This window comes from Notamacropus eugenii, chromosome 5, assembly GCF_028372415.1.
Source record: "Notamacropus eugenii isolate mMacEug1 chromosome 5, mMacEug1.pri_v2, whole genome shotgun sequence".
Classification (NCBI taxonomy): domain Eukaryota; kingdom Metazoa; phylum Chordata; class Mammalia; order Diprotodontia; family Macropodidae; genus Notamacropus; species Notamacropus eugenii.
This window is the reverse complement of record NC_092876.1, coordinates 331,176,778-331,190,211: the sequence shown is the minus strand read 5'-3', so window position 1 is coordinate 331,190,211 and position 13,434 is coordinate 331,176,778. Positions and strand designations below refer to the sequence as shown.

Here is a 13,434-nt window from a genome sequence, read left to right as displayed (position 1 = left end):
GCAACTCAAGTAACCTTGTTTGCTTCTGTTTCCTCATCTGCAAAATGAGCTGGGGAAGAAAATTGCAAACCACTCCACTATCTTTGTAAAGAAAATCCCAAATGGGGTCACCAAGAGTTAGAAACTACTAAAAAGTGACAGAATAAGAAAAATGAGATTCAATCTTAAGATAAAGGGTCTCCTATCACACAAAATTTTGTACTTAACAGTATATAGTTGATTAAAATGCATTTTCTAACTTATGATTAAACAGTTCCTTAGAAATAATAGCAATAAATTAACTCATTTCACTACATTTAGCTGATTCCACATCCAGGCCATCTTTCTGCCATCTACTTTGAACCTTGCTGAGTACTCCTATTCCTTCCCCCTATAGCCTTCTACCTATAGTTCTAGAAAGAGCAATTAAATCAACTCTACTATGTCTTCTGAAAAGGGTGGGGGTAATCAAATGCTCTATTGTTCCACTCATCATCCCAGGACTAATGGAACATACCCCCTTCTAGGCCACCATCACATATATCCTCTATGCTCTATATGTTGTCTATTTCTATTAGAAAGTAAGCTTTGTAAGTTTACGGATCATTTTGTTTTTATATGCTCAGCACTGAGCATAGCCTTTTCATTTCTTTATTCACCAAAAGCAAATATGACTAGCTTTAACATTTTCCTAAAATAACATTTTATAGTAATTTGATTGGATAAAGCTCACCACTATGCAAATTACAAAGTAGGACACTATGGGTAGTTATCACCATCAATGGCACTTGCCTTCTTTTTTTGGGGGGGAGTTTCAGCAGATGCAGAGTCCCATGAAATTATTTAAGATAGCTTTTAAATTATTCAAACAAACATTATTTAACTACAACAAACCATATTTGTTTTATGGCAAGCTGTTGCTGCATTTGTGTTAAAATATTTTATGTCCAGTTCACAATAGAGTGAAGTATCTTGGATATGGAGGCAGGGAACATGAGTCTAAAAATCTGCTTCTGTCCCTTACTACTCCTGTGATCGTAGACAAATAAAATACCTTGGTTTCCTCAGCTTCAAAATGAGAATGTTGGACTAAAGGGTTTCGAACGTTCCTTCTGGCTCCAAATATAAGATCCTATTATCATTTATGAACCTTTAGGTCATCAAATGGTCAGATGAAAATTACCGAAAAAAATTAAGTCTCTATGGACAGTGTGATTCTAGTTTTCATCATTCCACTAAGTAGAAATGTTTGTTAATGAAAGGCAGTAAATAATTACATTTAGGGAATTGAATGAAACTGTTGCATTTCCATGGCTAGAAAAATATAATCTTGATAACTGATTCTATAATACCTAGTACTAGATTAAGAAATATAGAGGACCATACAATCATACACTTACACCTATAAGGGATCTTAGAAGCCTTATACTTTAACCTTCTTTATTTTAAATGGATGAAGAGCCTAAGGCTTAGAGAAGTCAGTTTGTGTCAGAAGTGGGTACTTGAACCCAGGTTTTACTGGCTTTGAGGATGGTTCCTTATCCACTATCCCATGATGCCTCTCTATGAATTAAAAGAATTGCTAATAATTGGGCTTTGTATTGTCATGATTTAAGTCTGTTGTTTAATAGGACAGAGTTGTTAAATGCTGTGTATTTAATGAAGAGAGCAGAAATAAGATGAAGAACACATGAATCAATTTATGAGGTCAATGTTTATAGCCATGAAAAAGAGAGAAGATTTAGAAGAAGGCTTAGAAGATTTCCCTTGGCCAGGCTGAACTCCAAGACCAACTTTAGAGTATGATTTCCTAGATGGTACAGCAAACTGTTTGAGTTCTAGATTAAAAAGAGGCACACAGATGAGGAGGGAAGTGGCAAGGTAACAACCACTTATGAAAAGCATCTATTACATGCTACATACTTTATTTCATTTGATCCTCACAACAACTGCGGGAGGTAGATGCTATTATTATCCCCACTTTACACTTGAAGAAACTGAGGCAGAGGTTAAGTGACTTGTTAAGGATCACCCAGCTAGGATATGTCTGAGGCTGGATATGAACTCAGAGCATTGAAAAAAAAAGCCAAATGGCTTTTGCAAATTTGAAATAACATATTCCTTTGGTTAAAGTGACATCCCGAAATTTAAACATCTTCTAAGGTATGAGAATTGATACATAATAAAGTGGTTCTAAAGTATTCCCCCCCCCCAGCCCCCCTGCTCAGTTTTCCAAGTAGGAACTAAAGGCACTGAAATTTATATGGAAATTTGGCATGATAAAAAGATATAAAGTATTACATGAGTACTCAGTTATCATTACTCATAGGATCCGAACATCTTCCTTATTGGGACTTGCTTTTGATATCCCTGAAGTCTTACGATGAAACACTAGTTGCTAGAGAAAGAAGAGTGGGACTATTGTCCATTTCTCCTTTCATTTTCAAGACAGAAATATAGAAAGTGATTTTTCTTATACACCGTTCCACCCTTCACTGCCTTAATTATTTTCTGCTTTGAAACTGTATGTTTAATCTCATACCAATCAAATTGGCAAAGATAACAAAATGGAAAAACTTAAGGTTGGAGGGATCGTAGAAAACAATCCCTAATTGTCAAGGCATAAGCTATAGCACAAAACGTTTATCACTTTTTATTGGCTGGGTATGGAAAGAGGGCAGGAAGTGAATGGTAAGCAGTCATTCCTCTGTTTTCCGATTCTTTGCCATAGAAAATCACAAGATTTGAAAGCCAGAATGACACAAAATAATAATAATGATAATGACATTTCATTTGAGCCTCACAAAAACAAGTATTAATAGTCCTATTTTACAGATGAGGTAACTGAGAATGAGTGATGTTAAATGACTAGTTTAAGGACACATAGATAAAAAGTGTCTGAGATGAAATTTGAATCAAGTTCTTCTAACTCCAAGTCCATTGCTCTATACATAGAATTTTGAGAGGCCCTCAAATCTAACCCATATTTGTATGAGAACCCATTGATAACATCTTCAACAAATGGTTATCCAGCTTCTGCTTAAACAATTCCACCAAAGGGAAACTCTCTCTTTTTCTCTCCTGAGATAGTCAATCATCATGTGGAAAGTTCTGATGGCTAAAAAACTGTGCTTTATATTAAACTTAAATCTGCCTCTATTTCATCAAGCTCACTCTCCTCGTTTGAAAGCTGAAGAGACTGAGACTAAGAAAGAATAAACAGCATTCCCAGGGTAAAACAATAAATGACAGAACAGAATTCAAATCACAGTCATAAATACAACTCTTGTGCTCTGATTCCTGCATCAGAATACATCTTTCTACTTTATCCCTCCTTGAATCTTTACGCCTTTTATGTCCTGGGATTATAGATTTGTTTGAATATGGATGGTAGTGAATGTGGTAATTACAACTGAGGTCTAAGGACAAAGGCATTTATTTGAAATCTCTGTGAATTTGCAAATTTGAAGAATGATATGGGGCAGTGAGCTATAGGTACAGCAGCTGCCTGGTCCTTTTCTTGAGTCAAAATGCTTAAGCTTTAAATGCAAAATGTTAACAGAAGTACAAAAAGCAAAGATCAACTTTAAATGACTCGAGGTGCAGTGGATAGAGCACTGGGCTTGGAATCTGGAAGATGAGTCTTCTTGATTTCAAATCTGGCCTCAGACATGTACTAGGTATGTGACCTTGGGGAACACCCTTAACCCTGTTTGTCTCAGTTCCTCATCTATAAAATGAGCTGGAGAAGGAAATGGCAAATCACTTTAGTATCTTTGCCCTCAAATGGGGCCACAAAGAGTTGGACGCAGCAAACAATAACAAAAATGAATTCATTCAGTTTTACTCAAAGTATCTACCCCTGCCTAAATACAAATATTATGCTACATAAATAATACCTTTATACACACATCACTACAATTCTTTGCTTAAATCTTTTCTTATTATATAAATAGTGCTTTTTAGGAACAGAAAGGAATAAAGGAAAGGAGAAGTATTAGAAGTTCCAGATGTCACTTAACTTTACCACTGATTGCTATGTAACACTGGATAAGAAACTCAAAGATTAGTAAATGTTAATAAGGGTAGTAAATGTCAGGCATGTACATAATTATTTCCATTCCCAATTCTTTGTGAAAAAAGGGAGAAATAACATGAATAAATAGAGCAAAAACCATCAGTGTGATGAAAATTAACTTTTTCTCCTATCTACTACTTGGCCAAATTCTCCCTCAGCTATCCTGACCTCAGTAGGACCAGCCTGATCAGAGCTCATGTGAGTTATCTCTTTAGTAAAGGGAACTAGGTATTTTGATACGTATTAATCACATGCCTGTTAGTATAGTTAAATAACATTTTTAAGCAAGGAAAAATGGACCCTTTTTGGTGGGATTTTTGTTTGTTCGCACCATTTATATCTACTCTGAGTATAGTAGTTCATAAACATTTTAAGATTTACCAATTGTTTTTTTTAAGAAAATGTGCTTTTCGATCATAAAGACTAGGGATGTTAAATAAAAATAAAGAAGGATAACTGTCATTGTCTTACATAGACCCTAAGATACTACAGATAACATTTTACCTGTTCAGAAAACAGTTGTGATCCGGGAAGTCTAAAAGGCCTCTGAACAGTGAAGTGCCACTAAGTCCATGCCTTAAAGCTCATTCATTTTGGATAGCCTTTCAGAGAATATTTACTCTTAATCTGCCCACAATTCTACCAAGGTTGGCTATATGGTTTCCAAGTACAGAACAAACTAGAAATAGCAAAGTAGAAGAGGGGAGAGAGAACTACAGGCAAGTAAAGTCATAGCATTAAAAAGTAACATGATAGCCTGGTACCAATAAATAAGACAAATCATAACAAAGACACGCAAACTAAAAATGCACAACCGGGATCATTTTACATAGAAAAAAATATACAGTATGCTACAACACACCCTAAGAAAATTACTATACTCCATGGTAATATAGCAGTTACATTATGATCACAATGACAGTACTAAGTAGTTAAAGAAAGTTTAAATTATGCTCAGTCTACTCTATGTATGAATGGAGGAATGTGTATGGAATATGTATAACTAAAAAAAAAGTCCATGCCACAAATGGTTAAAAAAAAAAAGGTTTGGATACACAAAGGGTTAAGATTCTCAGATATCCAGAAAACTTAGCTAACCATTCACTAAGGTAAGCTAGATAGCTGAGGTGGTTTTCAAAAAAACAAAGAAAAACCAGGTATTTTTCTACTAAGTTCCATCAGTACTGAAGATAGGAAAATAGAAGGATAAAAATCAATGTATATTCATTCTCTAGTACTAAATGTACTGTTTTGCATCGTCCCCTCCCTCCTAAGTTACTTACCAATCAATGAAGTTCTTTGAATATACTGCCTCCACAGATTCACTCTTGGAACTGCAAATCATGTTGCCTGGATCCTGGAATTGTTAAAAAGCAGTTATCCTAAGAAGGTGTGGTGAGCCTTAATGCATGAGCAGATCAGTGCAGAAATTGGAGAAGTTTGTTGCCCTATCTCTTTAATTTCCTATATATATATGTACAAAATAGAGAGTCCCTGAAAAGGAGGGGAGAGAGGAAATTTGAAGATGAAACTATGGAGGCAATATATATTCAAAGAACTTTAGCTCTAAGTAACCTAGTTTTCTCCTTCATGAAACTGTCTCCACTGAACCCCACTCTTGGAGATTTGCTAATGACAGTATCTCACCAAAGGTTAATACTGAAATAATAAGGACAAATTTAGATTACAAAGCTGAAAAAAAATCATTCAATGTATCTTCTCTAGAAATATAACCAACTAAACCATTTACTGCTATAAGTTATGTAAACAATGATCAGACCTAAAGAAGATGCACAGCTTATCATACAAGTCCCAGGACAATAAAATAATTTCTCATCACCAGAGAAAGGATTTGACACTGCAATATTCCACACGGCTATTTCCTATAAGGAAAGAAGAAACCATACAATGATCTGAGGCCAATGACGACCTTTCTCAAAGTTATAATCTCATAATGCCAGTGATCATTGATACAGCAAGCCATGAAGCCAAGAGGACCTAGGTTCAAATATCATCTCTAACACGCACAAGCTGTGTGCTCTTATGCAAGGAAGGCATTTATTCTCCCAGGGCTTTAGGCAACTCTCTTAACAATGTAAGCAGCAAGAAAGGTGCCCATCTATATTGTTAGAAGAAATTTCTCCATCACAGAGTTGCTTAAATCAGTAAAACCACAATTCTGGTCTCTATCCTTAAAAAAAGGATGAAATCAAGATGGTCCAATATGGTGAATATGGATGAAGGTTAAAAAACAATCTATTAAAAATGTTAGCCCAATAACGAAACATTATTGTGACTACAGCTAAGAAAAAAAAGGAACATAAAAAGAAAGAATATCTAAAGTTCCAAAAAGCAGCTTACGGACCTTTCTGTTACAAGTTCTTTAAAAAACGACATCACCTATAAACTAAATATGACTGGATGAGCTCAAAGTGTTTATTATTGGATTAAAAATAATTTGTGGTTGATAAAATGCCATAATAGCTAAAACCAAAAGAAAATCCTACCATGATATTTCACACTCACAGCAACAAGTCAAAACTTAATTTGGTCATCTACAATAGGAATCAAGATGCCAGAAAGACTCAATGTAGTTGTTTATTTTAACTGTTTTTGCAGAGATGCATGTAAATAACATTTTTATAACTGGAATATAATATTTATAGCTAGCTTTAGCTTCATTTCAATTGATCTTAAGTAGTCTTCAAAATGAGTTTAATTTGAAATTTTTCCTAAATTCACTCTCAAAGTTAATGACATATAAACAGATGAGGTCATTCTATTTAAAGTAACCCTAGAGCATATTCTTTTATAAAGTAAAAACAAAGAAAAACAAAAAACACAGCCACAAAATAGTGATGCGTAACAGGAGTCTTCAAAGCCCAATTTACACATTTGGTAGTTTCTGATTGTCTGAATTATCTTTTTTTTTCTTAAAATGAGACTCATTTTTATTAATCTATGTGCTGATTTGTGAAAAAATTTTTTTAATGATCAAAGATCATATAACCTTACTTGAAAAACGAATATTTTTCCTTCTTCACGTTTAGTCAGTCAGTCAACAAACATTTATCAAGGACCAACGATGTGCCAGGCACCGTCCTAAGCCCCAGGATACAAAAAAAGGCAAAGACACTCAGTCCCTGTTCTCAATGAGTTCACAATCTAATGGGGGAGACAACAAATAAACACATAGGTACAAACAAACCAAGGAATAAAGAGGAAATAATAAGCAGAGGGAATGCACTAAGGTTAGGAAAGGTTTTCTGTAGATGGGATTTTAACTAGGACTTAAAGGATGCCAATAGGATGATATGAAATGAGAGAAATGTGCCAGGCTTGTGAGAGGCTAGAGAAAATTCCAGAGCTAAGAGATGGAGACTCTTGTTCATGTAACAGCAAGGAAGCTAGTGTCACTGGATTGAAGAATATGTGGTGGGAAGTAAGGTGCAAAAAGACTGGAAAGGAAATAGGCTATAAAAGTCTCTGAATGCCAAATAGAATGTATTGTATTGTATTGATCCTGGAAGTGACAGGGGACTGATGGAGTTTAATGAGTAAGATTTACACTTTAGAAAAATCACTTTGGGAGCTAAATTGAGGATGGACTGGTATGGGGAGACTTGAGGTAGGCAGACCCACCAGCAGGCTACTGCAATAGTATAGACATGAGGTGATGAGGGCCCGCACCAGAGTAGTGGAAATGAGAGAAGAGAAAGGAGCTTACAAAGTATTTTTGCAAAGGTGAAATTGATGCACACTTTGGCAACAGAATGGATATGGAGGAGGCGAGAGAGAGTGAAGCATCCAGGATGACTCCTAAGTTGTGAGCCAGAGGGACAGGGAAGATGGTGCTGCCCTCTGCAGTGATAGTGAAGTTAGAAGGAAAGGATGGTTTAGGGGAAAGATAATGAGTTTTGTTTTAGACTTACTGAGTTTAAAATGTTTACTGGACAATATGTTTGAGATGTCTGAAATACAACATTAATTAGAGAGCATAGGATCAAGATCCATTTTTTTTTTTGTTAATACAGGAAAAAACCAGATAATGTCATTGAAGATTTTTAAATTATATTTTCCTAACAAATGATTTAAATCATATTTTAAACTTCCATCCTAACTATATATATATTTTATCAAATAACTAAATTGTGATAGGATTATAAATTAAAAATTTGGTAAGGGCCTCAGAGGACATCAAGTACAATCTCCTGTGACTTGCTAAAAATCCTATAGGCAGCATCAAAAAGAAAACCTGAACTTAGGCTTTCCTGACTAGAAGGTTGGTACTCTACCAACTACACCAACTGCCTCTGATATAAATATAATAAAACCCTCAATTGTGGGGTAGTGAAAAGAATACTAGTTTTCAAGTTAGAAAACCTGGATTCAAATCCCAATTCTGACACTTAACATCTGTATGATCTCAGGTAAATCACTCACCTCTGGGACTGAGTTTCATAAACTGTAAGAGAGGGACTGGCCTAGAAGCCTCTAAGTTCCTTGTCAGTTTTAGATTGATGATCTACATAAAACTTTAATCTGATAATTAACAATTTTAGACTCCAAGAACACCTTATTTCAGATTTCCAAATACCAAAGCAGACTCATATTTGACATGGAATAGCCCTCTTACTACTGAAATCCTTTCAATTATGTAAAGAATAAACAAAAATACATAGTTCATACCTTAAAAACAGCTGGTTTCTGAGGAGAGTTTTGACAATTTGCTGTTTCCCACAAGCTAGTCTCGTTTTGTTATATTCATTGACAGCAAAGGTAAACCCAATGTATAAAAGGTATTTAATTTATAAAACTTCTAGGTATTTGTTTGCCAGAGCTTTACATTTTAGGAAGCAGATCAATTAAATGTAATTTAGTTTTTAATGACTTGTAAAAAAGGCCTAGTCTGAGGCAACAGAAGTTGAGAGAAACAGAGAAATCAGTACATTCTAAGGATTTATGGCCGTTGGAAAGACCTCCCACAGATTTATTTATGTTCCCCAAAAGTAAACCCTTCATAATAAGACAATGTTGAATCACAATTTTTGAAGAGCAAAGTTGGAATTGAGAAAGTCAAATGAAACAATCATGTGGCTGGACTGCTGAAATTTGTGGATACAAATTTCAAAGGAAATCAGTACAAAAAAAAAAGACTAGTTAGAAAATTAATAAGCTGTGAAATAAGTCCTGGTTCACAAGTGTGTCTTCTAGGAGGGATCATACAGAAGTCTGAGAACATCTATTTCATATTCCTCTTTTTCTCTGTTGGGTTTTCATCAATTCTACCTCTACAAAACCTTTTGTATCCATTGAGTTTTTCTCCACTCATCCTGCCACCCCACCCCTGAACCCTGGCCCCTTCTGATCATTATCATCTCTTGCCTGAACTTTTGAAATAGTCTCCCATTCCCCTCTTTGCCTCTCTTTTGGCCACAAAGTGGGCAAAGGACATTCCTAAACCATGCTACTCTGCCTTCTCAAGATAGTATAATGGCTCCCTATTGTCTCTAGAACAAAATATAAACTCCCCAAACTGGTATTTATCATCATGCACAGTCTGTCTCCAGTTTGTCTTTTGAAACTTATTACATATTATTCCTCTTCACATACCCCTGCCAAAATGGTCTACTTGCTATTCTCCATTAATACAACATGCTATCTGCCACCAGCACAGGCTGCTCCCCACACATAGAATATAGACTTCTTCCTCAACTCCCCATCTTTATAGCTTTTTCAAGACTCTGCTCAAGCACCATTTCTTACACAAGGCCTTTCCTGATTGAGCTATTTGTTAGTGTCATTTGTCCCCATTTTACTACTTTGTATTTACTTCCCTTATGTTACAGGTATGTTTGTATATCTACAGATGTGCATCTACAAATATATGTTTTTATTTACTTAGCTCTACATAGGTTTTTTCCCCTCAGAAGTAAGCACAATGAGGTTGGGCCTGTTTCATTTTTGCTTTTTATTCTGTATTCAGCATACTGCTTCACACACAGCAGATACTTAATAAATCCTTGTTGACAAGCCTGATAAGCCCAAGCTTGTCCTAATTTACTTTCAGAGGGCAGGAATGACAAAATGATTATATATTTTTGTACTGAGGGGAGTATTATTTAGAGGGGTTGGAGAATTTCATTTCCTGAATACAGTAGGATTTACTAAACAGCAAGCTGCTAAATTATTATTATTTGTTTCAAAGTTTAAAATTTAATCAAATCAAGGGGTATTCTTTTTAGGTCCCCAAATCTGTATTAATATAGATAGGATTATCCTAATTCTGAACATTCAGTATTAACATTATAATATTAATTTATCTAAAATGTAAAAATGGCACTCTCTCAGGCAAGACTAGTAACTGATATGAAGGCCTAGTAATAGGTCACCTCATACACAAATTACGTAACTTTTGATACAAAACAAAAATAACTGATGGTAGCTGTGTGAATTTAGGCCTTTGGAGACCACTTATCTTAATTGTACAATGAGTGAGTAGGACTAGATGACTCCCAAGGCTCCTTCCAGCTTTAACATTCAATGATTACTCCCATTTTCTATGACTAGTGATTTAATACATACAACATCAAAACCCAAGTAAAAAGAACACTACAGGAACTAAATAAATAATTTAGTTTCTCAAAAGATTTATCCAAGAGAGAGTTTCTAACCTACACCAGATGCATAAATTAACTTCATTAAGAGCATCCTTATGACAGCATATTCTGATCAGTAAAAGTAAACAGTAGGCAAAGACCACTAAATATGAACAGTCATACAAATGAAGAAGATTCAAAACAGTCAACTCCTACATCTTTTTGGGAAAAAGTTAAACATCTAGTGAAGTGGAAAAAGAGGGAATAAAATACTAACTAGGATAACTATATGATAACTATGAACTGGCTCAGGCATGGCAGTCAAAGAGCTAAGGCCTGGAAGCCCCAGTGTGGAGGTTCTCATGGCATGAGTACTAGCAGCAAATAAGAGAGAATATGGTTTACATTTCCAAACTGAAATAAAAGTTGTCACAATAACATCATATAAAACATATGTAAACAAAAACTACTGGAGGCAACTAAAAATTACTGAATACATGTAAACTAGGAAAATTAAACAAAAATTGAATTATTACTGAGTTGAATGAAGCCATCTGCCTAAGAAATTAAAATAACTGAATTTTTTTGGTTGACCTTCAGGGATAAAAGATACACAAAACTCAATTACCCAAAATTTTAAATAAGTCAGATCACTTTCCCTGAGTATTCCAATAAATAGTAGTTTGCGCACTATCTATTGTTGATGCACACATGTCATATCTTCTGAAACTGTTTTTGTGGTCCAAGTCATCCTTAATATAAGAAACTCGGTTAATGCAAATGGCTGTTTATCACATTATACTGAAAGTCACTGTTTACCCTTATACCCAAAAGCCAACTCCTCAGCTTACTTGCCCGCCCCCTCATTTTATTTCACACTCTATTTTCTTAAAACACAGATACACACAGATACACATACCTCATAATTCCCTCACCACTGCCTGGTTCTCTCTTGTTTTGGGTTTCTTTTCTATCTTATCTACACATTTGTCTCCAGGATTCTTTTTTTTTAGTTGCTATAGCTAATTCTGCGTCTTTCTTTCCCGAAGTAAATACTTTCCTATCAACCTGTTGCTCAAGTTACCTCTTTTTCTTTCATAATTCTTTTCCAATAGCCATGCTCTTCTCTATTTTCAAATCTTTACCCTTCTTGTTCCCTAGATGTTATCAGTGGCAAATAATACTTTTGATCAAAACAGATGAGGACTTATCTTATTTCAAAGATAAACCAATACATATAAAAGAAAAAAATGTTTTAATAATTGATGTAAATAATAACTTTCAAAATAGCTTTTAAATGATGACCATGCAATAGAGATATACTGTTCTACAATTCTTAACCGTTATATTTTAGCTCTTAATTCTATTTCTTTTTCCCTTCCTGGATAACACCTGTATTACAATTTAAATTTCAAAGAACTAATTAAGGAGATTACCAACAACAGTTAAGAACGATTTGTTTTAAGCCTATAATTTAAAAAATGACAATTATGTAAATGGAAGGAAAATAAGAAGTAACAATGAAAGGAAAGAAAGATACGCAATACTGCTAGAATGTGAAAGTGTAATAATTAATTTTTCTAACTTCATCTTTAGTGTTGATCTGCACATGCATCTAAGATCACAACTCCTTCCCTAGGCTAACTGCTTTGAAAGGTTCCAAGATCCACAAGGTGCAGCACTGGTTCCATGAGTGGGGATCTATGGAGGCAATTTTATAAAGAACAATGGGTTTTTGTTTCCAATGGATTTGAAATGGTTGATAAATCACTTTAAATTAATAACATCAAAAAATTGTTGAGATGTTGGTTAAAAACACACTGATTAAATTGGTTAAAAATATTTCTCTTAAATATTTTTACCTCACTTTCAAGAAAGAAAAGAACCAGCATCCTGATCAGGTTACCATTGGGACTGTTCCGACCCCTCCTCTTTGCTAATGCTTCTTCTGCTTGGGGGTCATGCCTGCTAAACAGCCTAGAAGGAAATAACAAAAGACTATAAATTTCATAATATATTTTCCCCTTTATTAAATTTTAAAAAGTGAAATAAAATAAAACAAAACATTCTCCCCCTGCACTTCACTGTCTTTTTACTGCTTTATCAATTTTTCTCAGAAGCCAAAGAAATTAAGATCTGAATGAATATAGGCTCAGCAAAATACTCGCACCAGTGAAACACAGCTCAACATAAAAGTTTGTATTTAAGATATACTCATCCTAACCATGAGTAATCTATGAAGTAAATTCTGAAAAAAATGCAACAGTTACTTACTATGATGATATATGAGTACCTGGTACTGTAATTTTCTACTATGCCTTTGGGAAATTGGCAAAGTCTTCAAATTAAAAAAAAAGTAGCAGGAGAAATAACTAGTTAAGATAAATGCACATTTAAAACAACAGAAAGCAAAGGGGCTTATTTCTACAAATTAGTCAAATGCAAAAGAATAAGAATAAAAACACAATAAAATCCTACATATTTTCCTACAAAAAAGTGTATTCCCTCCGACCCACCTACGCTATTACTAAGGCCCACATCCAAGATACCTAAGAAAGGGGGAGAAACAAACAAACAAACAAACAGGAAATTAAAAAAAATCCATCGACTAGTGACAAATTGTAGTACATGAATGTAATGGAGTACTATGTACTATAAGAAATGAGAAAACAGATGTCAGAGAAACATGGACAGAGTTAGAACCAGAACAATTTATTCCACAACATCAGTATTAGAAAAGTGAACACTTCCGAAGAATTTTATAAGCTGATGAAGGAC

At 34.6% G+C, this 13,434-nt stretch overlaps 1 protein-coding gene across 4 annotated transcripts in view; it reads right to left on the bottom strand.

Moving 5' to 3' along the window:
• STAG1 (STAG1 cohesin complex component) overlaps positions 1-13,434 on the bottom strand; it is a 377,001-nt gene that overhangs the window by 99,817 nt on the left and 263,750 nt on the right. For all 4 annotated transcript variants that reach the window (XM_072613576.1, XM_072613574.1, XM_072613577.1 and 1 more), the window contains one exon: positions 12,519-12,633. In XM_072613576.1, coding sequence (XP_072469677.1) covers positions 12,519-12,633 — 115 coding nt within the window. The remainder of the gene's footprint in view (positions 1-12,518; positions 12,634-13,434) is intronic.